This window comes from Neltuma alba, unplaced genomic scaffold, assembly GCF_004799145.2.
Source record: "Neltuma alba isolate B1F8T4 unplaced genomic scaffold, ASM479914v2 tig00004044_pilon, whole genome shotgun sequence".
NCBI lineage: Eukaryota > Viridiplantae > Streptophyta > Magnoliopsida > Fabales > Fabaceae > Neltuma > Neltuma alba.
In genome coordinates, this window is record NW_021633541.1 from 1 (window position 1) to 26,858 (window position 26,858).

Consider the following 26,858-nt stretch of genomic DNA (forward strand, 5'->3'; position numbering starts at 1 on the left):
TTGACACAGAGCGCATCTGTTTGATTGAACATCATTTGACCACAAGATCACAATGAAAAAACTCAAAGCATGTTAAAGGTATTTCTTCACTATGCCACCACAACAAAAGGAACAAACGATGACATAAACCATAATATGAAGCAACACAACTTTAAAAAAAAAAAAGGGTCAAAATAAATAGCATTTTAGTCAGATAATGCTCAATAGATGCAAGCACTGTTAGGAAACCTGCTGTCTTCTGGTATTGGAAACATTAGATAATTGGAACGACAAAAAAAATTATCATGCCATACTTGAAAATTAAAATAATTGCTTGAAAACAGCATTCACAATCAAGGATATGGTGATACCGGTTCCTCTAGAAGAGGCAATATCTTAGAAGCCACTCCAATGTAGGAAAAGTATAGAAGCTAGCACATTTGGCACTGATGGTTAAGGTCCAAATGACGCAACTGTCGGCATACTGAATCAATGACATAGTCTGCATTTTCCAGAACTAGATGTCCAACCTACAAGAATGCATGCATGATAGAAGTCATGCGAGGATTTTTTTTTTTTTTTTGGGGGGGGGGTGTTGTGGGGGAGTTTGAAACAGAGAAAATAACCGTTGAATAGCCATATGTGGTGGAAAGTATATGCAAGGCACAGTCTGCAGCGTTTCTAACTTGGAAACTTGGAGAACTGAGATTCTCAAGCAACAAATAAAGAGATGAATGAAGAAACCCACTTGCAGCAAAATCTCTTCCAAGACATAGATTGAAGATTCCTAGTCCATCAATAATAACCTGTTCCAAATAAATGAAGCTATTAATATCCTATCCAGTACAGGTGGTCATACAATGAAAGGACCACTAATTACAGAGAATAAATAGCCAGTCAAAAGGAAAATGTGTATTTCCTCGTGTAGCATCGCAGCGTCCTGGAAAAGGTATGGGCTAGGTTCGTCGTCTTCAGCATTAAGATGCATGTCCACAGATCTGTAGTTGACTGGAATACCCCAAACTTCAGCAGATAAATACTCATGCAAGATCCCACCAATGCAATCCATTAAATGACTTCTTGCACCTTCATCATGTAGCATCTTCCAAACAGATTCATGAAGTGAACAATCAAGTTTGAAAGACTGGACCTCAATGCCTTCCCTTTTCGTAGCAGATCTATGAAACACTCTAGCAAAACCATTAATAGCTTGATCAGATCGACCAAACATTATCTCGTTGAGCATACATGCAGCTGTGCTTGCTTTCCGCAATAACTGTCCTGAACCAGTTCTCTCATACCAAGATCGCCAGCTTTCTTTATTGTAATCTTTCATACGGAGTTCAGAAACCAATTTACGAATGTGACCAAGTAGAGTCTCAGTTATATATGACAGAAGCCCCTCACTTCTACTATCTAGTGATGACACGCAAGGTAATGAGTGTGAGTACTAGATTTAGATGCACAGTCAGAGCGCTAATAGAAAAACACTGAATTAGAAATCACCTGCCATTAAAGATAATCCAACAAGTCTGAGAATCCCAGCAAGAGGCTGGTATAGTTTAACACTACCCACATTACTGAACCAAGGGGGCATACGAGGAAGCTCATAGCCCTCTGCTTTCATAGGTTTTTGTCTATTATTTTCCTCAATAAGGCTGTACTTTGGAGCTTCCAACAAGCCAGCATTCATAATAGGAAGACCAGGACATAAGAAATTAACACCAGATTTCAAGTCATCAACAGAGGGTAGGTACGCCAATGTTGATGATCTTGAAATGATTTTGTCAAGTGAACCAGAGAACTCTGATCTATGGCTTAGACATGCGGCAAATACATCCAGGAATCTAGCAGCTCCCACCTAATCAGGTTCACGCAAAAGGATATATGTCAAACAAGAAATAGGAACATGTAATACTTATATACAGAAAGTATATTTGATCAAGAAATAATTTAATGGCATAACTAAAGATGAATCTAATTATTGCAAACTAACTTCTTCCAGAATCAATTATCACATTAGAGTATTCCCAAAGCAGAAAAATTACAGCAACCAAATAATTTTTTCCCGCGTCAAAATTGCAAGATACTCCGATTTTGTATGGTAATGCATCATCAGTATCCAAAATATATAAATCCAAAAAACAGAGATGTGTAGAAGTAAGTAAGAGAATTTATGAAGGAAGCACATACAGGAGACTGAAGTTGATCGAACATTAGACGAGGACCAGAATAATATATTATCACTAATAACTGTTGCGCATTCAACACTGCATGGGACTCCTCATTGCCAAGCACCACTTTGGGAAGCTTTTCAACATGCCTAAATTTTAAAGAGGTATCAGGAAGAGAAAAGGGAAACCATCAAGAGTAAGTAATTTGCATCCATAAAAATTTACCTGCTAAATATTTCAGAAGCATCCTGTTCTAGAAGAGGCTTCCAGTTTAGAGAGAATAAATATTCAAGATACTCTTGTGCAGTAGAAGATACATCATCAGAATCATCAACTACCAAAGCACATAAGCACTCCTGCATAATTAGTGACATGAAGATTAGAAAAGGAAAAAAAAAAAAAACAAAGAAAAGGAGACCAAATGAAAACAAATATCCTCTAAATCCCAATCGAGAAAACATGTTGAGGACAAAAACCCTATCAGAATTAATTTCCATTTAACCGGTTCAAAGCTCACCAAAAGCATCAGTCTACTCTCTCCCAGAGTGTAGTGGCAGTTCAATAGAAGTCCTTGTACAGCATTAACAAGTCCCTTTCTCACCTTTTGTGAAGGGTGAATACAGATCTGAAATTCAATAATTTCACCAATTACATAAAACATTAAAGCAATGTATACAAACAGACGCATGCCTAAATGCATGTATGAATATAAACAACTGGAAGACTACAACAAGGCCAAGCCAATAAATTTCCTTAAATAAGAAGTATGAGCATACATGTGGAAATGTTACGTTCAACAGCTTCTTTAAATGAGCTGATGTTTTCTCCAACCAATCTTTTGTTCGATTCACATGCAAAGATCCAATAGCTTTGCTACAATCACCACTCTTTTCTTGTAGTTCAGTGTTTGAACAAGGGATTTCCCCCAACTCATGCCTTGTATCTTCAATCACTTCATTTTGAAGTTGAGCTTTAACAGGCAAGCGACGGAGCTCCTCCAAAAGAGACACAGTGGATTCACAGTTATCAGAACCAAAGTTAGATGAAGCTTCAACACCCATGACAGGTGCATTAGCATCATCCCTGAGGACTATCATAAGATACTCAGTCAACCCTCTAATTGCTTGATCAATAGCCTCTGCACTACCAGCCGCACCACTCATCATCGTTTTAGCACTGTGCAAAACTTTGGCAAATTGACTAACAACACCAGGTAAAAAGAAGGCTAATGCATCTGCAGTACCGACCTGCAAAAATCCAGTCAGCTTCCCTCATAACAGAAGAATCGATGAGTTACAGAAATTACTGAAGCAGACAAAAGTGGGTTAAAAAAATTAGCTCAACAGAACTCTCCAATTTCTCAGCTGAAAATAATCTCAGCTGAAAAATAAACACCCCCAACCCAAAAAATGATATTTATCTGATCTAATAGCATATATAATCTAACAAAGTGCACCAAATACCAGCAGAAGAGAAACTTTCCACAAAACCTTACAAGCTGTTTAAAGAACCTGTTAAATATACTACCTTAGCAACCAGCAAGCGGAGAGTTCTAAAGGCTTCAGTTCTCAGTCTTGCAGAGCCTCGATGTCCTCTTGCAGCCTCTGTATCTGCAGCCTTTTTATAAAACCAGGTATTATAAACTTCCAAGGCGTGATTTAACTAAATTTTGACAACAGAAGAAAAGGCATGTCCTCATATAGGTTCCTTTCAAGCAATTGTTTTCTACTTTGATTCCTAAAACTTATCTTGCGTTATGGAGAAAATGCGCATATACTAGTGACAAATTTTGGTTATTTTGTTATTAAGTGAAAGTTAGGAAACAAAAGTGGGAAAGTTCACTGTTTTAAAATGAACTCCCACTGGAATTTCAGTAGGAATGCCCAACAACCAAAAAATCAACATACTTTTAGAAGAAGAGACAGCCAGTGTCCAATGGCTGCTGATGCATCTTGAGAGCGAAGAAAAGCAAGTAAACAGACTTCTGATTCTGCAGTAGTTTTGGAAGATTTCCAATGAGGCGTATCATCTGTGTCCTCTGAAAGTGCAGGAAAACCAGGAATTTGTTCGCATGAGCACGACTCATCAGAACAGGATTGTAAACTCAGAAGCAGTGCCCTGAAACACAAGATAATTCCTTCACGAAACTCCTCCGAAGCCTCAAGTGGTGAAAGCAAAGCCCCGTATGTTAATTTCTTTAGGACTACAACCATCTGTTGAGGAATGTCATCACAGTTTAGTTTCATCAACTTCATTCCACTTGTGTAAACAAACATCACAGCTCAAGTTTTCATATGGCCTCTGCAGGGTGTTTTAACAAACGAAACAGCATGCAGCAAGTGGAAAACTTGACAAAGACTGTTCCTAGCATTTAACAATATAATCGAGGCACTTAAGCACTTACTCATCTTCATTGACTATGTATTACTTGATGGCTTTTAAATGATAAGGAATTTGTGCTTCATACAATTGCAAGTCCGGGGCAATTAAAAAAGAGTTGATTCTCATTGACCATGCATTGCTTGAAGCCTTTCGATGATAAAGAAATTTTTACTTGATAGAATTCTAGAAAATGTAAACAAGTCAACAACAGACTTGTACTGAGGTGTGAGGCTGAGTTAAAAGACCATTGAAATTCATGTAATACAACTTCCTCTTTAACACTTGAAAGTACTATCTTTTGCACATCATTATATCTCATGTATAAAATTATGGAGCAAAATATAGTCCCAGTAGCTTAATAAGCATTTGAATAAAGTAATTTTACTCTATATATTGATGTAAAAAATGGATAGAGATTACATCATAAAGGATGTAAAACCATCTAAGTGAGTTTTCAAAATAATATGTAACACAAAAAATTGAAGAAAACCCCGATAGTGGTAACAAGGACCTCCATCTTGCTGAATAATATAGATTTATAAAATAATATTGCACTAGATGTCTCTCTGTGTTCCCAGTTTTAAACTTATTTGGAGGGTAGTTCCCTGTATTTCCTTCTAAAACACAGTACGTTTGTGCCTTGAGGACAAAAAATTCAATTCGTAGAATTGAAAATGCTTGATGTATTCCCTGTTTCAATATGTTCAGTCCAGCATCATCATGCATCAGGAGTGGATTTCCACATTTTTCCAAACCCCATTTCTATTTGATTCATTTCTCCTGATCTCCTTTTCCTCATGTTAAAATGGCCAGAGAAGGGTTATCCCTATTACACATCCTCAACATATAATTATTCAGACGTAGTTCAGTAGTATATAAAATATAAAATGAAAAGTAAATAAAGGCTTAAAGAAGCTTTTCAGATATTTGTATTACAGTTATTCAAGACGTGAATGAAAATCAGCCCACCTGATCCACAGATTTCAAATGACACTTCTTCAGAAGTTCCTCTAAACAACAAACAACGCCTTCTGCCACAGTATCACTCACTGGATTAGGTGGTTTTGGTACATCAGACGTTGTAAAATTTTCTTTAGAACCTACTTTTGGCGTAGATCTGCATTCAATGGCAGCATCCAGGAGCAAAAGTAATGGGAACAAAGTGTAACTGGGGGGAAAAAAGTATATAGTTAAGGCCATATTCAAGGCTGAAGTAAGAATCAAACAATCATATAAAATGAACCAGCGGAATTCAACGACTAAAGCTTCAGGATTTAAAGCATGACTTTTTATATTACAGCAGAGAAAAGTTTGGAAAACACTGAAACAGATGCCCACCTCAACTGTATTTCCATTAAAGGCATGACAAGCTCAATCACAATACTTATCTTTTGCGTAATATCCATATAAAATATGTTTGAATGTTGGTCACACAAAGAACATGCCCGGCCACGAATCATTTTTTTTTTTTTAAAAAAAAAACACGACTATAAGATTTGAACGTTATCAGGTCAAAATGAGTAACTCTCCCAATGTACTATTTTTTATTTTCTTAGCCAAGACATTTCAGAGAACAGCACAATGCCCAAACGGGATCGGTTAAAATAGGGTCAAAACGCTTGTCCCTGGTGGATTCACAAAGGGATTGCAAAGCCCTTTTAAGCCAGTTTTTGTGTAAATTGTGCAGTTTTTCTCTCGCTATTCCTGGGAGGATTACGTGTCCTTTGTTGACGTATTGTTTTCCAGTCTCATCAATGAATCGTTTCTCTCAAGAAAATTTGGAAAGGATTTATTTGCACTACCCAAAGCCAAAAGTATGATCACTAGCAAAACTTATTGACATAATCAAAACATATCAATCATGACTTCAGTAGACAATAAAATCAAACGCAGATGTTAAAAAGCGCCAGCCTTTTCACGGTCATTTCATCCTTCTTTCTAATACATTAGTATAAATATCTGTAAATTGCTACCACTTCATATCGTTGAAAGTTAAGCCAGTATAGAGAAGTTTCTTTAAATAAATAAGACTTGAGTTGGGTGATGCATGAATATGTAAGAATTCTATGTAAGTGGCCATACTCGAAGAAGGGCTGTAAGGTACTGGATGAAGAATTCTGAAGAAAGTGACGAAGCGAAGGAATTACAGAAGCATGCTTCTTGGGGTTCCGCACAAGCTCCAGAAGCTCTAAACAGTAAGATTTTAACCGTAGGAAGGCACTGCTTCTGAGTGCCTCACCTTGCTGGCCCTCTACTAATTCTCCTAAGCTCAAATCTCCAATCATTTTCCCAATATCTTCCATCGGAAGCACTATTTTTCGCTTCCAGTGGATTGTAAATGTAACAATGGAAAATCTGAGCGATTATTTCGGTCCAAAAATGAAATCTTTCAGTTCGAACCAAGCAGTGCGCAGCTTTTCATGAAGAGGTCAGAGTTTTATATAGCCGGGAAAAGGTTTCCCCGGGTTCTCTTCTCCCGCCACTGCCCCTGCGCGGTATGGACCCTGCAGTTGGTTCCAGAACCATTTTTGAGTCAGGAATTTTCGAAATGTTTTTCTTTTACATTTTTCTAATACAGTAAAAATAGATACGGAAGATACTACTGGAACGTTTAAAATCATCCAAAAATACTTCTTTAAAAGGTTTTTTTATAAAATGAGATAAACTCCTTTATATATTTATTTTATATATTATAAAAATATTTTTAAGATCATAATTTTAATTCCATCTAAATACTTTCTCAAAATACCTTCCACCGTGAGAAGGGGAAAATAATCCTAAGGACCTGAGTGGTAAAATACATGAGATTGTCAATAAGAGGTCTTATCATTTATAAGCTGTTTTTAAGAATTAATAGCCCCTCTCAAATGATTTTAAAAAAAGGTTGCAAATTCCCATAAAACATTGGGCGACAAACGTACATGTAATCGTTTCAATTTACAACTTACAAGCAAGAATTCATAACCGTGGTGGCAGGAAATATTTTTTATAATTTTAGTTAATAGCCTTATTGTTTAAAGACGTAATCATATTTTTTTAAAAAAAAATCATAACTCCAATTTATAAGTGACCAACTGACCGTTGTCATTTTACGAGTGGTAAAAAGTGTGAATGCGAAGTTTATTTATTTACAAATTCTCTTTTATATTTTACAATCCCATTTCACATTATTCACGTGTGATATCGTATTAAATTCTCATGAATTAACAACTCCTCTAAAATGATTTATTAGAAATTTTCTAAAAATTTCGTATGTGATTAGTGAAACTGCCAACATTTATTTCAATTTAAAAATCCTGCTTAAGAATTTGTAACTCTTCAATTCTTAAATGATTAACAAGTGATCATTCGAAAATGAAATATGTGTGGGTTGTGAATATTGAGTCTACATATTAGTTGATAACTCCTCTTTCCTAAATTACGATTTCTTCTTTTTGCCAGCCATAATCTACAATCTCATCTCATATAATTCCCAGTGATTCATAAGCAAAAATATGTAGAATTATGAATACGGAGTTATATCATTTGCACGTGAACCCAACTTCACGTTCATGCATTCACGTCTAACCTTCTCTCGCATTTTATGGGGTTCATGACTCGTGAGTTTCCAGCATGAGTCTAACGTCAGATCATAATTGAAGATGATGTAACTTTTGAGTAGAAAAGCTCCTCCTCCATAATTTTATTTGGTCGAGATGCTTCAATTGGGAGACTTCTCTTCCATGTTTTTAACTGCATAATCCCAATTTCTCTTTCATTTGATGTCCAAGCCATATGGTTAAAGCTTCCTGTGTTTCTATGTATTCGGGTCCTTGATGTCTCAACTTCAACTTAGACTTCTATGATACCAGAAGCAATTGCATCGCTCTTGCACCGCTTCTCCAGAAAGAAGGATTTTTTTAGCAAGGTCTTTCCATTCGCGCTGTTCTTCTGAAGGCAGCTTGCAATCTAATGTTTACATCTCCCTTGCACGCAAAGTGTCTGATAAAATGTGTGAACGCAATCTTATATCATGGTTGGCTATGATATCTGGATATGACCGATGTGGGGAGCAATGGTTTGCACTTGGTCTGTTTTCTAAAATGCAGCTTCCTCATAATGAATACACATCTGCCACTGCGGTCAGTGCTTGTGCTAGTCTTGCGACACTTGAACTGGGGCTGTAGATTCGCGCTCAAACAATCAAGTCCTGTTACGAAAGCATTTCCTGTGTTTCCAACTCGCCTATCTCTAGGTTTGCATGTAATCAGGCAGGATTGTTGGACAAGGGCAAGCTTTACCTCAATTCCATGAAAGAAACTAAGAAAGTATGGAATCACCCCCAATCTTGACCATTTCTCATGTCTTGTTGAAATGCTTGGACAATCTGGAAGAATATCTGGGCCGGGAGATTACTTGAAGAAATTCCATCAATGGGATGATCCTATTGGATCAAGGAGCTTGCTTTGGGCGTGTAGGCTACATGAAAATATAACCACAGGGAAATGGCTTGCTAGGTAGCCTTTTTTAATTTCAGCCTTTAAGTTCTTCACCCTATGTCCATGCTTCAGATGAGAAGTGGGGCGAAGCTGCACGACAATAAATGCGATTTCTATTATACTCATCTTTTTCTGGTCTGCTCTTCAACTTAACCCTGCTAAATTTGGGCATACGCACCTTACCTCTGCGTCACCCGGAAAAAAAAAAAAAAAAGAGTGGGGAATTGTTACGATTAATTTTTACCATCAGAACAGGTACGCGTCTACGAATTTTTTCTAATTTTCTAGACGCGATTTTTTAAATTCAACCAGTTACTTGTAAACTTAAAGAGTTCCTTAACTATTTTAGCTCAAATGCTTACATTGGAGAAGAACGGGGCCTCCCTCAATATGATACAAAGGAAATAGTTTTATTTTTTAAAAAAAAATCCTCTTTTTTTTTTTTTTTTGTGGGGAGGGGCCGGGGTTGGACCAAACAAAAGGATCTATTGTTACTTCCTGCTCAATTCTTCACTCAAAGTACCAAATGTAGCTAAGATGGGTACTTGCTCACAAATTCCGGAGCATGCTGGTTAGCAGATGGATACGATTATAAATAGAATAACAATAAATAACAGAAATAAGCAGGCGTCTTTGAACAAGTAACCGCCAGATCTTACCATTATAAGCATTACTAATGATAGCGATTAGTAACTTCATCGACAGTTCATAGTCTCTTCATAAAATGAATCACCTTTAGAATGAATTTCCGGCGCTCGCAGCTTTCACTCCCCATTCTCCAAAATCAGCTTACGCTTACAGAGAACCACATTTGACATTTTACGCTTTTATAAATCGAAAGCACACAAACAACAAAACTTTTGCTGAGATGGCTGGTTCCGAAATCATCTATCCCAAACCAGAAAGCTGAATTTAACCAGCAAAGTACTGTTTGTTTTATTGAAAAAGAAAAAAGTAGTGGATATGAAGTTCTGTTTTCAGAGGAATGCTGCCCGAATAATATCCTCGCTTACTCCCCTCATGATTGAAAAATGACAATCCGAGAAAGGTTGAAGGGGGGAACATAAAGTCGCATCGTGACAATAAGTGGCTTCCTACTTGGGAGTGGTGAAAGAAGCATTTTGCATTTGGTGGAGCCTACGCAAAGTGGGAGTAACCAAAAAGTCAAGCGCATCCGTGTTTCAGACACAATCTTGGATAACATTGGATTTAAAAGATACCCGGTGAATTTACTTTCCCTCAGAGAACTGCTCGGAGGAAAAGAGGATCACTGCTTAGCTTCCTGGCTTCCCTCCATGGAAATGCCAACATCACAAAGGAATCAAAACTAACAAATGAGATCACTCCTCAGAGAAACCCGACCTAATTTTAGAACCTATAGGTCAGAGTATAACTGATTAAGAATGCCTTATTATCTGTGTGCCACGATTTCAGTGTTGACAAAGGCACTTCAATGAAAAAGCCAATACCCTTGTAGCTTAAAAGCTCCTTTATAGGTTCTTGCTTATAAAGCAATTAGTGCCTGCTCCTCTAACCCCCCCCCCAAAAAAAAAAAAAGCACTTAATGGAAAGCAAGTACCGGGAGAAGAAAGCGGCAAAGAAGCAGCAGTATTATGCATCTCGTGTTTTCCTGATCAATTCTGAATTTATATGGTCTCTAAACACCAATACAAAATTAAAGTGTTCCAAGACAGAAGACTTTGGAAGGAATTCCATTCCAAGAAACATGAATCAACTATAATGCCTTTTTCAAAAGAAGCAACTACAGCAACCTCCCAATTATGTCAGATGCATATCAGTTCTTCTGAATGGAATGAATTGCAAGACAAAAGACGAGAAATTCATTAAGTTCATAAAGTTATATGAATAAATTGGTTGCAGAATTGGGAAAATGCAAATAGCAACGCTTTTCAACTCTGAGCCATCTGCAAACATTCCTTTAGCTTTGAAAAATTGGAAAATATCTCCTTCAGCTATCACCCTTAAAGTTTAAACCCTATTGCTCATGTTGTCGCTGACTCTTGTAATGAAGATGTTGGTAGGAGAAATATCTTTTAATGCTCAAAGTTGGAGGTGCTAGCAATTGGCTCGAAGTTGGGAGGGTGACACTTGCAACTTTTTTTTTTAAAAGGAAAACTCTGATGAAGAGCAGCTTATTATACAGGGCATTAAGATTTAAGAGACAAGTTTCAGAACCTTCATTAAAATTAGTTCACTAAATATTCTGAACAAAGATGGCATGGTTTTCTAATAAAGTAAGCAATCAGATTTATGTTTCAGTTCGCTAACTTTTTTGCTCAGATGGATCGTATCTGGTTATAAATTATATTCTAGCACTCAGTTGTTTTCTTGTTTCAACTTGAAACATTCTCCACACAAGTTTAGAATAAGGATTCTGATTCCAGCTTAAAGCGTTGAATCTCATAAATTCTAATACCAAAAACCCAAGATTCGCGGTGTATGTACATTTGACTCCAGCTATAAATTATTCGATGCTTTTTGTCAAGACTCAACATTTAAGTTCAACAAAAACTAAATGACATACTAAATCAAACCTAAGTGAACTTTGAAAGATCATATGCCACAACTCATGCAAGGAGATTCAACCAATCAAAGTTCAAATTGTTGAACTTAACTCAAGAGGGAGAAAAACATAACTTTATGATTCCAACAATCCAAGTGTCCGCAAACAGAGGGCATGCTTAGCAAAATCAGCACGTGGCACAGGAGGAAACTTGAAATTGCATTGAAGCGGTGTGATCATGTGGATCCAAATTCTATATACAAAGTGAGCTAAAGAGCTAGCTTCATGAAACTTCCAGTAAACAACATTGCGCAAGTTTCAATTAAAGAGGAAGGGAAAAAAGAAAAGAAAAAGAAAACCGTAGTAGGCAAGTGAAAAAGTTTGCAAAGAAGATGAAAATCACCAAATATAATATATTACATAAATAGTATAGAACATACCATTTAGAAATCAACCCGATATCGCATCGGTTCCACCAGAACCTGATGCCCCATTAGCAGTAGAGGTAATCACCTTCTTCTTCCTTTCCTCCTCATAGTCCTGGTCATCCGTTGGAAGCTCAAACCTGCACACTGGGCATGAGTTTCTGGAGCCCAACCAGGGCACTATGCAGTCCCCATGGTACTGATGTCCACAGGGCAATCGCTTTGCCATGCTTCCCACACCCACCATATCTTTGCATATCGCGCACACCAAAGCTTGATCCTCTGAGACAATCTCCACCGTCGGCAGCGACTCCACTGCAGATTTTGCAGCCGGTGGAGCCCCTCTTCTCCCGCTTCCGTCGCTTTCCGCCATGGTCAGCAGCAGAGCTTCATAATCAGCAGCATCGACGTAATCTCCCGGGTTCCCGAAAAATCGATCCGAATCAGGTACCTGAAGTCTCAGCTCTATGGAATTGTCTTCAAGACCCATCAGTATATCAGCCCAGTCCAAGATCCTGTTCCTCCTGCTCCTCGTGCCGGTTGCCAAATCTCTGATCCGACTGGTCAAGTCTCTGATCCGGTTCCGCATACTCCTCCTTCTCAGATCTTCTTCGGTTTCATCTCCACTTGGGTCCTCTTCTCCTAGTCGATCTTCGTGCTCTTCGGCACCTTCCTGCTCTTCTCCTTCATCGTGAAACTCCACCCCATCATCTTCGTCGTCCTCGTCGTTGTTATTGTTGTTGCTGCTTTCTCCATCATCATCCCAATCCTCGAACTCAACCCTGAGAATATCATCGCCTGAGGAGCGGTTTCGAGACGGAGGTGGAGGCGCGTCTTCATCACGCGCCGATTCTGCAAGTAGACGAAGTACGCGCAGGAATTGCGATTCGAAATGAGGATCGTCGATCAGATCAGAAGTCGTAGAGGGAGGAGCCAAAGACGGGGAAGCAATCGATTCGACGAAGCCATGCTTGCACTCGCGACAGAGAATGTCAGGGCCCTCCGGATGCGTTTCTACGGACACACGCTTCTCGCAGTGGTAGCACCAGTACTGCGAATCATCAGAATCCAGCAAGGGTTGCTCAGGCGCCGGAGAGGGTGAGTCAGCCATGCTTTCTCCGACGAGCAGATACCAAGATACGGCGGAGAAGGGACCCACCTGAGTTTAGCTGAGAAGTGAAAGAATGAACAAAGGGCAGAGAGGGAGGCGAAGGTTGTTGGGTGTGGAACGAGGATAATTAATAAAAAAAAATAAAAATGGACCAAGACTAGCCTCCATTATTTTGTTAATTAAATTAATAAATAATCAAAAATTAATTAATTGCACTCCTTATCTGGATCGTTGATTTTGAGGATAGAGTCGCGCCACTATATCATGGAATCACTCGAGAGGAAAGAGAGGGGGGGGGGGGGTGGAACGGAGTCTGTTAAATTATACGTACGTGCTACGATATCTCCCTGATGAAGATCCTAACGTGTCCTCAGTCCTCTATTGCAAGTTTCTTTTTCTCTTTTATTTTTTTTATTTTTTTAAGCTTGTCCCGCCAAGGCGCCAAATCAATTCCATTGATTGTTCATAGAATAATTACTTGGTCTAAACTACGCAATCAGTTTGAATATTTTGAAGTTTTCTATTGTTTGTTTGTTTTTTTTTGCCAACATATGTTTTTTATGCTATGTTTGTAGTGAATATCAGCCTCTAAATCTATTCATTTCGCCTTTCACAAAATGATTATTTGACAAATCTATTTATATCTATCAGAATAATTTGGTTATTCAAAATTACAATAATTAAAATTTCTTTTTTATAATTTTTATTCCATATATCAAGGGGCCGAAATTCAAATTTTGGGGCATGCGTATTTTCCTCTATTTCATGCTTTGATAACCTTATTTTGGATCGATCATAATTTGTGTGTACGATTTGATCGGTCATATTTTGATGATTGAAGAAATATAAGTACTAATTCCATAACCTGAGCAGATAATTATTCTTCTAAAGTTGAACTTTTGATATTTGCTAAATGAATAAGTAATCAAGAAGGTATAAAAATAAAAACTTAAATTATTAAAAGACGCTCACATATTAGAGCAATGAGTGTTTTCCTATTTCACGCTTTGATAACTTATATTTTTTGATCGATCATATTTTGATCATTGGAGAAATATACGTACTAAATCCTCATCTTGACTAGATAATTATTTTTTCAAAGTTGAACTATTGACATTTGCTAAATAAATAAGTAATCAGGAAGGTATAAAAATAAAAAAATTAAATTAAATTATTAGAAGACGCTATCATATTAGAGTATGTTTAACATACATATATATGAATTGAATAGTTTTTGACAACCAATTAATCTGAATTGATCGAGATTAAACTTCTGAAAACGACATTTATGACCAGAAGCTACAACTAGCCATTGGGTGAAATGTCAAGTTCAACCTGGACACAACGTTACAGGTCAGAACATTTGAAGCAAAGTTCACCCGTTGGCGGGGGCAAAAAACACAAAAAGTTCACCCACCAAGCATACATCGCAACGCAGAACAACGAATTTTGAGGTGAAATAGGTCCCAATGATGTGAGGATTTTCATGCACAAGGCGAACCAAGGAACAAATGCAAAGAGAGTAAGGCAATAATTTGCAAATGCAGAAAACAAATATACAAATACAGACCCAATTTACAACTCGGGATGAAACTGATATGATACACATGATACTAGATGCATCCACTTCACATCTCCAAATGTCTTCATCTTCAGATGATACCAGCCTTGTTAAATTATCATAGCATCAGAAAAGCTTAACAGGTTCACTGATGCTGCCATTGAAGTTAACTTTACAGCATTCAGGAAAATGCAACCCAGCCTCATCGCACCCAGCCTTGGTAACATGTGGGCAGGACCTTACATCCAAATATTCTAGATAATTGCATTTGCCCAAAAGAATGCCTATACCTGCCACTGTGATTTTTGGACAGTTATTCACCTTCAGAACCTTCAAATTCAGAGCAGCTTCTTCACTGCTTAAGTGGAATGCAGCATCTGTCACCTCTTCACAGCAGCCAATGTCCAGAGCTTCAAGGCTTCTGCACTGATTTAATATACAGCTCAATGATGAGTCAGAGATGTTTAAACACCAATCCATCCGCAAGTTCTTTAGATTTCTTCTACCAGAAGTAGCCAGTGACTTTATTGCATCATCGGAGACATCCCGGCAACCACCAATGATTAAAGTCTCAAGATTGTTACAGAATTCAGCTAAGGATATTATAGTTTCATCCCCAATTTTATCGCAATCTAACAATTTCAGTGTCTTGAGAGAAGACGAACAAGCCTTGGAAAGGCAAGAAACCCCTACATCACCAACATTACTGCATTTGTTGATGTCTAAATACTTAATTTGTTTACAGCCACTTGCAAGGCTCGTCAGTCCTTTGTCTGTAATACTTGCGCATCCTTGCAAGTCTAACTCTTCTAAATTATGACAGTTTTTGGAGAGAGCTTCTAATATTCCATCTGTAACAAATCTGCATCCCGCCAGATGCAATATTCGTAGGTCAGGACACCCCTTGGCAACTGCTGATAACCCCTTGTCTGTCAGCTTTCTGCAGTAGGATACATCCAAAGACTGCAATGCTGAAAGACCCTCACCAATTGCAGCCATTCCAACATCTGTGATCCCTATATATTACCAACACAACCAGTATCCTGTCAATTTTGTTTTGAAACTTTCAAACTAAATAAGTGGATGATATTCTGAAAACTTAAGAACATAACATCACTCCAATTTGATCATGTGAAATTTTATGATACTACAGTCCCCCCAAGCCAAAATGCAAATTTTTCCTTCTTTTTCTAACTCTTTCCCCTTTATCCATCTATTTATAACTTGCTTCACCCTCTTCATTTACATATTACAACTGCGAGACCATAAAGGAAGGAGGGAAGGATTATTCGTTCACCCTTTAGAGTGCGAGAGTGACAGCAAGGATCTTTGCTAGCAAGCAAAAACACCTTTTAGAGTAAAGTCATACATCATGTGAAGATAGGTTCGAATATTAGACTTCAACATTTTCGGAACCAAGACCCCGGTTTCGAGGGGCACAAGTCACATGTCATGAGTAATCATAATCATTCTACCGACAGACAATGAAACCAGTGCAACAGCGGAATAAAGACAGCAATTACCACAAAATAAAAGGGTAATGCTCAAGCCCCACAGACAGCAAATACTAGGATAGACATTTTATCGATAATAACCACCATAACTGACATAAAACGGTGCAGAAAAGTTGGAAATGGGAGTCAATACGAGTTCATTCAAGGATCACAATCGCAAAAGTAAGAGATAAAAGAAGGAGGAGGAGGAGGAGAGAAAAGATGCCCACCTTTACAATTTTGCAAATTGAGCACCCTCAAGTATCTGAAGCCATTGGCAATAACAGAGAGGTCGGAATCGGTAACCCCTGGATAGAAAGAGCGAGAACTTGATTGAGAGAGATCGAGCTCGACCAAGCGGGTGAACCGGGCAGCCATTCGGCGGAGCATGTGGGGCCCCGCACGAGCAGCAAGCTTCTTCCTCTCGGTGCTCTGTAAGTGAAGCCATCTCTTACAAACGAGCCCGAAGATATCCCTGTCCTTGTCGTCGTCGAGCCTGGCCAGGATGGACCGGAGCTCATCATCCGTCAGAACGTCGTTTATGCAGAGGGCAGAGTCCGAAACGGCGTCGGTCGAGGCCATTCAGGGGTATGCCGATCAAACCCCAGCCCTAATTCCACCCCCAAATATTCTTTGGGGGGGGCTAATGGCAGAGAGATTAGCAGAGGCCGTGAAATAAACGGTATATATATGGGGTTAATATAATGTTTGACACTTGAAGTTTGCGCTTATTTTTTATTTTAATTTTTAAAATTTAAAATTATAAATTTTACTAGTTCTTAAAAAGTAAAATAATCTAAACTTTTATTAAATTTTAAAAATTAATATCTTAAATTTAAAAGACTAAAATTAAAACTAAAATAAAGGTTGATTTAAATTGTGATAATTTATATTAACCCTGTATAATATCTCTGCGTTTCTCTCGGGGGTGTGAAAAGTGCTGGTTATGAACGAATAGTCGAATACAATAATAATACCTGTAGATGACAGTTGACAAGCTCCGCTACCAACTGATATCTTTCGCTGTTCATCTAAACGTAAAGTGCAAACCAAGCTGCCGACGGTTGAAACCAGGCTGAGATGACCCCCATTTTCTTTTTCAGCTTCTTCTTCTTCTTCTTGCTTTTTAGTCAAATCAGCTTCATCTTCTTTACTCACAGCAATATAATGCATTGACGATGGAAATGTAAAAGTAAAATAATACGGTAAATAATTACCTGATTTTATAAAAATCACATAAAAGAACGAAAACTTGATAAAAAATTCAATGAAAAATTAATTAAAACTATAAGAATTTGCATATTATTAATTATCCCTAAAATGCAAGTTTCATGCGCAGCTCTCCAGTTTCCACATTGAAGAAGATCCAACAACATTTTCCCGCCTGAACAATGACCCTCCTTGGCTCAAGAGTCTGGATTCTTGTTAATTAAATCATTTTGAATAATTTTAGGACTAAAGTGCATTGGACATCTGGAAATATTTTTTCTAGTGTATCCAGCATTCTAAAATATTTTGTAATGTATCAAACATCTTGAAATATTTTTCAGGTACGTGTGGCACCTTAATTTTTTTCTTTACTTGATACTGGATATATGAAAAAAAAAATTTGGATGCTAGATGCAGAAAAAAAATCTTTTAAAGTGTTAAATACACTAAAAAATACTTCAAAGTGTTAAATATATTTAAAAAAGTATTTCAGAGTACTATATGCATCTAGAAAAATACCTCAAAACATTTTAACTCTAAATTCTAATCGTTTAGATTGTTTAGAAAATAAAACAACTAATTAATTAAGGGTCCAGTAACATATCCTTGTCCAAGTTAGTGTTCAGTTGGTAGGTCGTTTAAGAGTAGTTTTCACTTTTCAGGCCTTAATTGGAGCGTCATGATTTTTGCTGTCGTTTGACCGCGGACCACTTCGCTTTCTTTTTCGTAATTTGTGTTCTCTTTCTGCTTTTACTTCTCTTCTGCTTACATTTTCGTCTTCTGCCCGTTTTTCTTCTTTTTCTCCCCACACTTTGTTTTATTCTTTAATCCTGTAACTCGTACACATTGAGGCCAAAAAAAAAAAACCTATATGCGTCAACTAATTAATATGTTGGACCTTGAGTTGTGATAGTGTGCGTGCGTGTGTGCGTGCGTTGGATTACAAGTCAACGGCACAAAAGCGTTAAGGGCTGGTTTAGATTACCGTTTGGAATGCCAAAAACACATAGAAAATCGTAAAAATGAGATTTGTGACTTATTACAGTTCAGAAAATTGTTTGGATTGAGTTTCGTTTTTAACTGACTTATCCAATACAATCTAAATCAACTTTTTTAACTGATTTATGAAAAAATTGTGCAAAGTTTACGATCTAATTAGTTATGTGATTCTATTTACTTTAATTAGAGATCAAATAAATTTTAATTTATATTCATGTTTGTTCATTATGTATATTTAATTAATTATCTACAATATATTTTCAAATTTTTCTCCGTAACAAATATTTTTATTTTATAATTTTACAAATAAACTATTTATATTTTATCATAATAATTTTACGTGTTTCTTTAAATTATTATCACATTAAAAATATAAAATTTCAAACACTATTCTATATTCTTTTCAGTCATTTTATAACTAAACTAACTTTTCTATTAATCATCCAAACAACTTTTGACTTTTTCAACTGACTTTTTAAAAACATCTATCCAAACATAAATTGCATTACACTAACTGACTTTTATTCTAACTTCAGTTACAAGAGTTAGTTGGGTTAGAAGTCAGTTTTGCCCAACACCAATCCAAACATACCCTAAACCAGTTCAATCTCAAATCTCAAAAAATCCATGTAATGGAGAATATAAAAATACGTTTACATTCAAAGTTTTACATAATACCAGCTCCAATTTTTAATATAAAACCTTGTTTGACTTTTAGTTTGATCCTAAATATAAGACCCAAATCCACTTTCTTTCTCATATTTATATATATTTTTTTCAAAGTAACCCTTCTAACAATGATAGTTCTAGTCAATACACTTGATTAGCAAGGATATTTTAGGAAAGACAACATCTATTTAGAACAAATAACTAACTCAACTTGCATTCTTAATCTCCTCAAATTAGTCAACTAACTCTTATAATTAAGACCAGAGATAGTAATATATATTAACTAGAGTTACCATTTAATAAAATATTTAATATATATAACTATTATAATGATTATTTTTGAAAAAAAAATAGATGAATCAGAAAAACAAAATAGATTGAAATGTTATATTCAGTACCAAATTAAAAGTAAAATAAGTTTTTATATTAAGGATTTAAAGAATTTTATGTAATCTCAAATTTTCAAATGGTAACCATGGAATTGAACGGTGCCACTATGTTACATTTGCAGATCTGGACTTGAAATAGGACCTCAAAGTTTACAGAGTCTTGTCCTTGACAAGGAATGCGTTAATTTACTGGCATGACATGCACGAAGGAAACAGCACAGCATAGGTGGAACTACGCCTCATTTGCATTATAAATATACCAGTTTAGCAATCAGAGCATAAGCAGCATCAATCAAGGATGGCTGCTTCGAGGATTAATCAACTATTAGGGCTTGCAAGCAGAAGCCACGAACATAGGAACTAGTGAGAAGACTGGGAACGAGTGAGCACACACTCGTCAAAGAATTGGGTAAGCTGAGAACTATACAGTTTTGGGTCATTTCTGAAGTGATCGACGTGGGGCGTGGATACAAAATTGCACGCCCTCACATCATGCCCAGCCTTGCGCTGCTTCTCCACAAATGATTCCACAGAACCAGCAGGTATAACTCTGTCTGCTGAGCTATAGATGTATAACTGAGGACAGTTGGGTTGCTTTGAAGACAACATGTTCAACACATCAGTGAGCCTCCTGCAAATGTGATTTCACATTATTATGATAGACCATGTGTATTCATATAGAAGGTTTCTGTAGAATATTATCTTTTAATAAGAATGACATGCAAAAGCTACACATATCTGTTGGACATGGAATATGACAGACAAGTTGATAATCCTGTTAAAGGTTCGTAATAAGGTTAGGTAGTTAGTCAATTTCAGATTCATCCAAGCATGTCTTTGTACTTCATACTTTCTATAAATAAGTACACATGACATCCCGAAGCAATGAGTTTTTATGTACTAGAGTTGTTGAGGATTAGTCATCTCCCATGAGTCAACATTATTGAGATTAATTATACCTAGGTCAAATAACTACGTCCCTGGACCTGCGATACCAGCGTTCCAGAACATCACATTCATCAAGCTCTCCAGCTGGGAATTTTATTCAATATTAAGTAATTCATTAGTGTAGAAGCTACATAGGGCATTGTACAATATCACTTTTCTAAAGCACCTATTTCTAGTGTTTCTTAATACAATCCTACTTCAAAAGTTCTTAAAAACTTGATCCTGAATTCTCATCTTCGATTCATTAATTGTGTGAATAAACACATTGCTAAACCTGAAGCATTCAGGGGTTATGAGACTTCAAAAACAACCTGATCTAATCAGTGAACTCATTTTCTAGAAGAGTACTCGGGATTGGAGTGTATCAAAGACTTATGAGAGGTGGGAATGGGATCAAATATCATCTTTTGTCCATTAATTAGTAAAAGTGGAGTTAATGCAGAGTAAATACCTATTCACTGTTGGAAGATTTAGAACCACCTCGAAAAATTTCTTAAGTATTAAAAGTAAAGCTGCTTCAGTTGCTGCAGGTTCATCCCTGGCAATTGATGCCTTAATGTCTGTATAATCTGAGGACGCGCTTGCTCTTGTAGCCATACTATTTTTCTTGAGAAATGCTGCGGAGAAACCTGAAGCCCAGACCTGAAAAGACAATCAAATGATTTATCTTACCATGTATCAGAAATTAGCACCTTAAAAAGCAGGCTAGGACACGAAAAAATAAAGGAATCATCTGTCTCTTCACTCTAATTTCGTAAATGTCCAAGAACTTCAAGGGCTTAAATTGGGGGAAAATATCATTGCATCATATTTTTAATATGATCCTCATTGGCGACAATAATAAACTGTTTTGGAAGTTCAAATGTTAATATCTCCGCTCATCAATCTATTGCAACCCAAAGAGTGAATCCATCCGATTGTTTTAAATTTGAGGTATAGTGAACAGCACTGAAGTAGGAAGGACGAAGAAATAGTGATAGAAGTATTAACAGAGAAGAGGATAACGAACGATTTACAAATTGCCAGCAGCAAATGGCTATGCTCCATAGAGAGAGCATTAACATCAAGAATATTAGAAAGGATAACAAGTAGCATGACACACACAGATTCCCCCGACAAAAGGCTAAGTTCACTAGAGTCTAACAATTGCGAGAGTCTTTACCTGTGGGTCAGGGTAGGCAACAGGTGCAGAATCTACTATGCAGCCCCTAATCCTATTCATTATTGAAGGATCCTGCTTTTGAAACTGCTCCAAAACAACCCCATATCTGCAAGGTTTACCAAACCAATCATACATTGACAAATGGCTTCCTCAAAAATAGAAAAGTGCCTAAATATGTGCATTTGCTTGTGAATAGCAAAGGGAAATGAATTCACTCACGTTAACCATCCAGTGTTGCTGAAAGTGTGAAATACTAGATTCTTTTCATCTTCCCCTTCGAGCCAGCCTGCCAAATGGTCCACTAGCAACTGAACATTTTGTTCCGCTTTCCCTCCAGGCTGGTAACTTAGAACCTCATCCATTGGAAAGGTAAATGTAATGGCATGAAACCCTCTTGAAGTGTACCACTCTGCATACTTCTTAAGATGTTTCTGCTTTGACCCCAACCAGCCCAATAAAACCACCACCGTCCTTGATTTCTCCAATGAACATTTGGAATCACCTAAAAGACCCACGGCATTTACCTCAGGCAAATGCCATTGGTACATAACCTCAGAAGGCGGAGAAGATATACTTTTGGAATATGCCGATGGCCTGGAGACTTGAGGCAAACCAGCAGAGTGATATAAACAGTGAAGCTGTCGAGACGAAGCAACAAAAGAATAGTGCAAATTTGAAACGTAATTGGGGCCCAAAGATGGGACACGGAAATATACATCAGGAACAGGCACTCGAATTCGGGTAAAAAAAGAAAGGTTAGCAAGCTTAGAAGAGGAAATATGAGAAACCCATGATGAACTTGACCCTTCAATGGAATTATAAGCCGAAGAATTCGTCAAATCTGTGGTTGAACAAACATCCGATGCTCCACGAGATGGCAAAGGCAATTTATCCGAGAGGTCAGCAGAGAAGGAAGCCGCAGCAACAGCAGCAGCAGCTACCAGAGGTCGCTGAAGGGGCCCAGAAAACGAACTCATGGAAGAAATTCAATGCAAAACCTTCGAGGGAAATTTCAAGAAAACCCAGATCTCCCAGAATGTGTGAAAACCGAGACACGCCTGCGGAGTATGAAAGAGTAATGACAACCTCTTAAGAAAAAATCAACAAATGAAAAAAAAAAAAAGGGTAGGTGGAGTTGTATCAGAATTGAATGAGCGAATAAACGGGAACCGCATAACTCACACGTAAAGAAAACGCGCAAGAGAAGCTACGCAAGAATCCAGAACAGCATGAGAATATTCGATCGCGCGAAAAGATTATTCGTACCTTGGCGTTGGAATCCCTCCAAGAAATCGGGCTGTCAACGTCGTTTTGACAGCCCGATTGAAACTCTTGACGCTCTTTCCACCACCAAGGAGTCTCGTTTATGCTATAAAGCGTTAGATTATCAGGTTTGGCCTTATGTCACCTGCAAGTGAGTTCTAAAACATGCCAAATCTCAACCTCAAATGCAAATTTGGTTTCTTTTGCCCCTTAAAAAATTTGACCGGTCGCAATTGATTAATTAGCCAATATGATTGATTGCATATGTGAGAATATAAATTTGAAGTCAAACCATAACAAACTTATTTTAAATAGTAAATTTGAAGTCAAGCCATAACAAACTTATTTTAGAGATAATTGAAATTAATTCGTCTGTTTTAAATTTTACAAAAATACAATATCTAAAAAAAATCACATGGGCTTCATAGTTTCACGATATGAAATTTTTGGCATTAATTGATTGGCATAAATAAGAATACATATAATAATACTTTTATTTAGCAACTAATTGATGTATGATAAATTCTTGGCGGCTTGATGTTAAGGATGAATATGTAAAGGTGGGAAAAAAAAGGATGAATATAAAATATAAACCTAATATAGAGTTCATAGATTTCAATGATTGAAAATTATGCTTTATGTTTTTTAATATCTCGCAGTATGCATAGTTTTATTGAAATTTATATTAGACAGGGCAGATGTATTATATTGTCATGGGAAAAAAAGGATGAAGAAAATATATTATTTTATTTATTATTTATGAGAACAAACTATTAAAATATAAAGTATATAGTAAATAAAAATTTTTAGCAAAAAGAAATATATAAAATAAGGATAAAGTTTGCAAATTATTAAAATTTAAAACAAAATCAATGAACTTTAAGATTTTTTTTTAAATTTTAGTGAAACATGTTTGCAGTGCTTTGTGGATAAGATTAGATGAATTTTGTTGTACTCCTCCGGTCCTTAATATAAGACCTATTTAACTAATTTGATTAGATTAAAGAAGTTAGGTAAGTAGTTAATTATAAGAAAAGTGACATATTTTTTTCAAAATACCATTCATCTTTCTTAATACCTCTCTCCCCTCTTCTACTTGATTATGGTTGAAGAGTATCTAGAGAGGTATTTAGAGAAAATTGATAAATATGAGAAATGGGTCTTATATTTAGGACCGGAACCAACTCAAAATTGGGTCTTATATTAAGGATCGGAGGAGTATTGTTTATTAGTTTCTTTATCATCTGTCGCCCAATCCCTCATACTTGAATAAAATTCAAAAAGATGTTTAATATCAACTAGATCAACGAGTATGCCTACTAGCTAAACCACAAACGGTGGCGTTACTCTCAGAGCACATGAGAATTCCTCAACACAATGAGAGCAGCCATGTGATCCAGCCTTTTAAAAAGCCCCATTATTTTTTAATTAAAGACTGCACAAAATAATATACTACTAACAATGATCTTTAATATAAAAACTATTTTAATATTTAATTTTATCCTAAATATAAAAATTTAATTTATTTTTATTTATTTATTTATTTTTTTCAAGATAGTCTTTATAATAGTTACACATGTTAAAGATCTTATCATTGACAGTGGTTAATACACATGATTAGTAAGGATATTTTAGGAAAAAAATAGCATATTTATCATAAATAACTAATATAACTAATTTTGTTAATCTATTTAAATCATTACTATTATTTTACTACTCCTTCCCGTCCTAACTATAAGACCTATTTTGTAGTACAAATAGGTCTATATTTAGGAGTCAATGAGTATTATATTTATATTCTTCCTGTCCTTAATATAAGATTCAATTGTTGATTTAGTTTTGGTCCTAAATATAAAACCTTTTATTATATTTATTAATTTTTTCTAAAAATTACCTATATGGATACTCCTTCAACCAAGATCAAGTAGAAGAGAAATAAGGGGTATTAGAAAGATGATTATAGTATTTTAGGAAAAACATGTCATATTTTTTATAATTAACTAATTTACCTAATTTTTTTAATTTGATCAAATTAGTTAAATAAATCTTATACTAAGGATCAGAAGAGTATTATTGAAATGGGTGGAGTTACAGCCTGCCCTTGTTGAGCGGGGGGAATACTCGGGCTATTGCGAGCATGAAACACGTGATGCGAGGTTCTGGTAAAGACCAAGAAGGAGCCGCGTCAAAGAAAAGGCGGTAGCCTCCACACGTCATCAACTAAAACGAAAAGGCCGGTGGCTTTTGAAAAATCAGATTAAATGAATTATTAGAAGCGGGTACATTATGCCACGTTTCAGTCAAAATTCATATTTATTTGTGTTTTTTGGACATGTTTGTTAGTGTTTTTTTATATACATATTTATTTCACAACCAGTATCTCATCGTTAAGGACTAAACGGTTGCATATCTTTCATTCTTATCATATTGTTGTAAGCTGGGAAAAAAAAAAAAAACCTTGAAGATAAATATACAGATTAATCTTCTTTTATTATGTATTTGGTACGAGAGAATTGAAAAGGAGAAAGACAATTTTAACAAACTCGATTTAAAAAATTGAAAAAGTGATTAAAAGCTTTTAATTAATTCTTTTACTCTTTTATTTTATATTTTTTAATCAAAATTTTATAACCTTATTTCTTAAATTTTTTAGACCAGACTCGTTAAAAAATTTTCCTCCCGCCACTCACATCACACATGGGCTAAAGTGGACAACAAATGAAAATGAACCTCACATTACGGATTTTGCAGTTGCCACACACCCATCATGTTCTTTGTTCATATAGCATTAGTTTGGATATTGTCATCTCGCAGGATTGCTTCTTGAGAAGACATTTTTGAAACTGAAAATTATATTCACTTCAAACCTCAAAGGTAATCTATTATGAAAGAGGGGTTGAAATTCCAAAACAGACGCACACTCGCAAAATATATGTGGCATCCGCGATATAATTAGTATTTTTTTTTAATAAAAAGTAATCTTCATCTGAATCATCTGCTCAACTATTGTCTATACATTGAAATGCTTGATTATATTACCTCCGGTCCTTAGTATAAGACTCTGTTTGATTTTTATTTTGATCATAAATATAAGACCCCAATCCACCTTGTCTCTCATATTTATATTTTTTTTCCAAAGTAGCCCTTCTGACAATAATAGTTCTAGTCAATACTTGATTAGTAAGGATATTTTAGGAAAGACAACACCTATTTAGGACATAACTAACTCAACTTACTTCTTTATCTCATCAAATAGTCAACTGGTTCTTATAATTAGAACCGGAAGTAGTATATTGTTAAGAATTTAATTTAAGTAACTCTTGGCTTGAAAACGAGAGGGGTGGGGAGGACATGTGTGCGTTTTTTTTTATTACAAAAAATTTATACGAGTTAGATCCTGAGAACTTATTAAAACTAGGATATGTCTCTAAGTTCAAAGAGTACTCACAAGGGTATTTATAGATTGCCTACTAATAAGATCTTTATATTTACATCGTAGTGAAATTTAAACTTATAATCTTGTGAGTTATGAGTTGATTTTTTTATTAACGACACTAATTCTTGTTGGTGGGAAGATATGTGCTGCTGCTGAGGTGGTGCAACTTGCGAATCACGCACTCCTCCAGTGTTGAGACCTTTTGTTGAGCCTTGTTGGGCTTCCCCGACCCAATACAAGCTTCTTTTTTCATAGAGTAACAATAACGAGTTTTGGGAGTTATGGGGCATTGGGGCAAAAAAAAACCTTTAAAGTCCTAAAAGATTATATCATCGTGGAATTAAAAATTTAACAACACATTTACTAAAATATTTTTTTAAAAAAGCCACATCCATCTACAAAAAAATTATCATTTTTTTAAAATTTTAAAAACAATCCAAATCGGAAAGAAGGCAGCTCATTGTTTCAAAATATCCTCTTGAGTAATTTTTGGATGTAATTACACTTGATAGATGAAGGTGTATACTTATTAAAATATAGAAATTCAAAAAAGATACTGTAAAAATTAATAATTATTAAATAATAAATATTTTTTTATAATTATAACTAACCACAATATCAATTTTACTTTTTATGACATTTATACATAATAAATT

The 26,858-nt window shown here is 36.0% G+C and overlaps 4 protein-coding genes across 5 annotated transcripts; all 4 read right to left on the reverse strand.

Moving 5' to 3' along the window:
- Positions 1-410: 410 nt before the first annotated feature.
- On the reverse strand, positions 411-7,024 carry LOC114743543 (uncharacterized). Its single transcript, XM_028931754.1, has 12 exons — positions 6,618-7,024; positions 5,505-5,703; positions 4,061-4,366; positions 3,681-3,770; positions 2,930-3,400; positions 2,671-2,778; positions 2,379-2,509; positions 2,173-2,302; positions 1,486-1,840; positions 899-1,395; positions 606-785; positions 411-509 (listed from the first exon to the last, which is right to left on the reverse strand). The coding sequence occupies exons 1-12, from the start codon at positions 6,836-6,838 to the stop codon at positions 411-413; spliced, it is 2,787 nt and encodes a 928-aa protein (XP_028787587.1). The 5' UTR covers positions 6,839-7,024.
- A 4,688-nt stretch (positions 7,025-11,712) lies between these two features.
- Positions 11,713-13,187, reverse strand: LOC114743547 (E3 ubiquitin-protein ligase CIP8-like). The gene has a single exon (XM_028931759.1). The coding sequence runs from the start codon at positions 13,071-13,073 to the stop codon at positions 11,988-11,990; it is 1,086 nt and encodes a 361-aa protein (XP_028787592.1). The 5' UTR covers positions 13,074-13,187; the 3' UTR covers positions 11,713-11,987.
- Positions 13,188-14,496: 1,309 nt separating this feature from the next.
- On the reverse strand, positions 14,497-16,781 carry LOC114743541 (F-box/LRR-repeat protein 2-like). The gene is made up of 2 exons (XM_028931751.1): positions 16,358-16,781; positions 14,497-15,650 (listed from the first exon to the last, which is right to left on the reverse strand). The coding sequence occupies exons 1-2, from the start codon at positions 16,707-16,709 to the stop codon at positions 14,761-14,763; spliced, it is 1,242 nt and encodes a 413-aa protein (XP_028787584.1). The 5' UTR covers positions 16,710-16,781; the 3' UTR covers positions 14,497-14,760.
- A 2,835-nt stretch (positions 16,782-19,616) lies between these two features.
- On the reverse strand, positions 19,617-22,884 carry LOC114743542 (transmembrane protein 53). 2 transcript variants are annotated; one of them, XM_028931753.1, is made up of 5 exons: positions 22,770-22,860; positions 21,723-22,589; positions 21,504-21,609; positions 20,793-20,983; positions 19,617-20,024 (listed from the first exon to the last, which is right to left on the reverse strand). In XM_028931753.1, the coding sequence occupies exons 2-5, from the start codon at positions 22,478-22,480 to the stop codon at positions 19,754-19,756; spliced, it is 1,326 nt and encodes a 441-aa protein (XP_028787586.1). In that variant the 5' UTR covers positions 22,481-22,589; positions 22,770-22,860; the 3' UTR covers positions 19,617-19,753. The 2 variants fall into 2 exon arrangements, with proteins under 2 accessions (XP_028787586.1, XP_028787585.1); XM_028931752.1 differs by having other exon boundaries at positions 21,723-22,884.
- Positions 22,885-26,858: the final 3,974 nt, after the last annotated feature.

What these genes read in the sequence shown, in the direction of transcription:
- LOC114743541 (XM_028931751.1), bottom strand. Translation starts at nt 16,709, where the DNA reads ATGGCCTCGACCGACGCCGTTTCGGACTCTGCCCTCTGCATAAACGAC. An exon ending in CAATTTGCAAAATTGTAAAG is followed by an intron (nt 15,651 to 16,357) that starts GTGGGCATCTTT and finishes GGTAATATATAG; the next exon opens with GGATCACAGATGTTGGAATG.
- LOC114743542 (XM_028931752.1), bottom strand. Translation starts at nt 22,480, where the DNA reads ATGAGTTCGTTTTCTGGGCCCCTTCAGCGACCTCTGGTAGCTGCTGCT. An exon ending in TTGCCTACCCTGACCCACAG is followed by an intron (nt 20,984 to 21,503) that starts GTAAAGACTCTC and finishes TTGTCTTTTCAG; the next exon opens with GTCTGGGCTTCAGGTTTCTC. An exon ending in AATCTTCCAACAGTGAATAG is followed by an intron (nt 20,025 to 20,792) that starts GTATTTACTCTG and finishes TCACATTTGCAG; the next exon opens with GAGGCTCACTGATGTGTTGA.
- LOC114743547 (XM_028931759.1), bottom strand. Translation starts at nt 13,073, where the DNA reads ATGGCTGACTCACCCTCTCCGGCGCCTGAGCAACCCTTGCTGGATTCT.
- LOC114743543 (XM_028931754.1), bottom strand. Translation starts at nt 6,838, where the DNA reads ATGGAAGATATTGGGAAAATGATTGGAGATTTGAGCTTAGGAGAATTA. An exon ending in TCCGCTTGCTGGTTGCTAAG is followed by an intron (nt 3,401 to 3,680) that starts GTAGTATATTTA and finishes GGATTTTTGCAG; the next exon opens with GTCGGTACTGCAGATGCATT. An exon ending in AGAGTAGACTGATGCTTTTG is followed by an intron (nt 2,510 to 2,670) that starts GTGAGCTTTGAA and finishes CTAATTATGCAG; the next exon opens with GAGTGCTTATGTGCTTTGGT.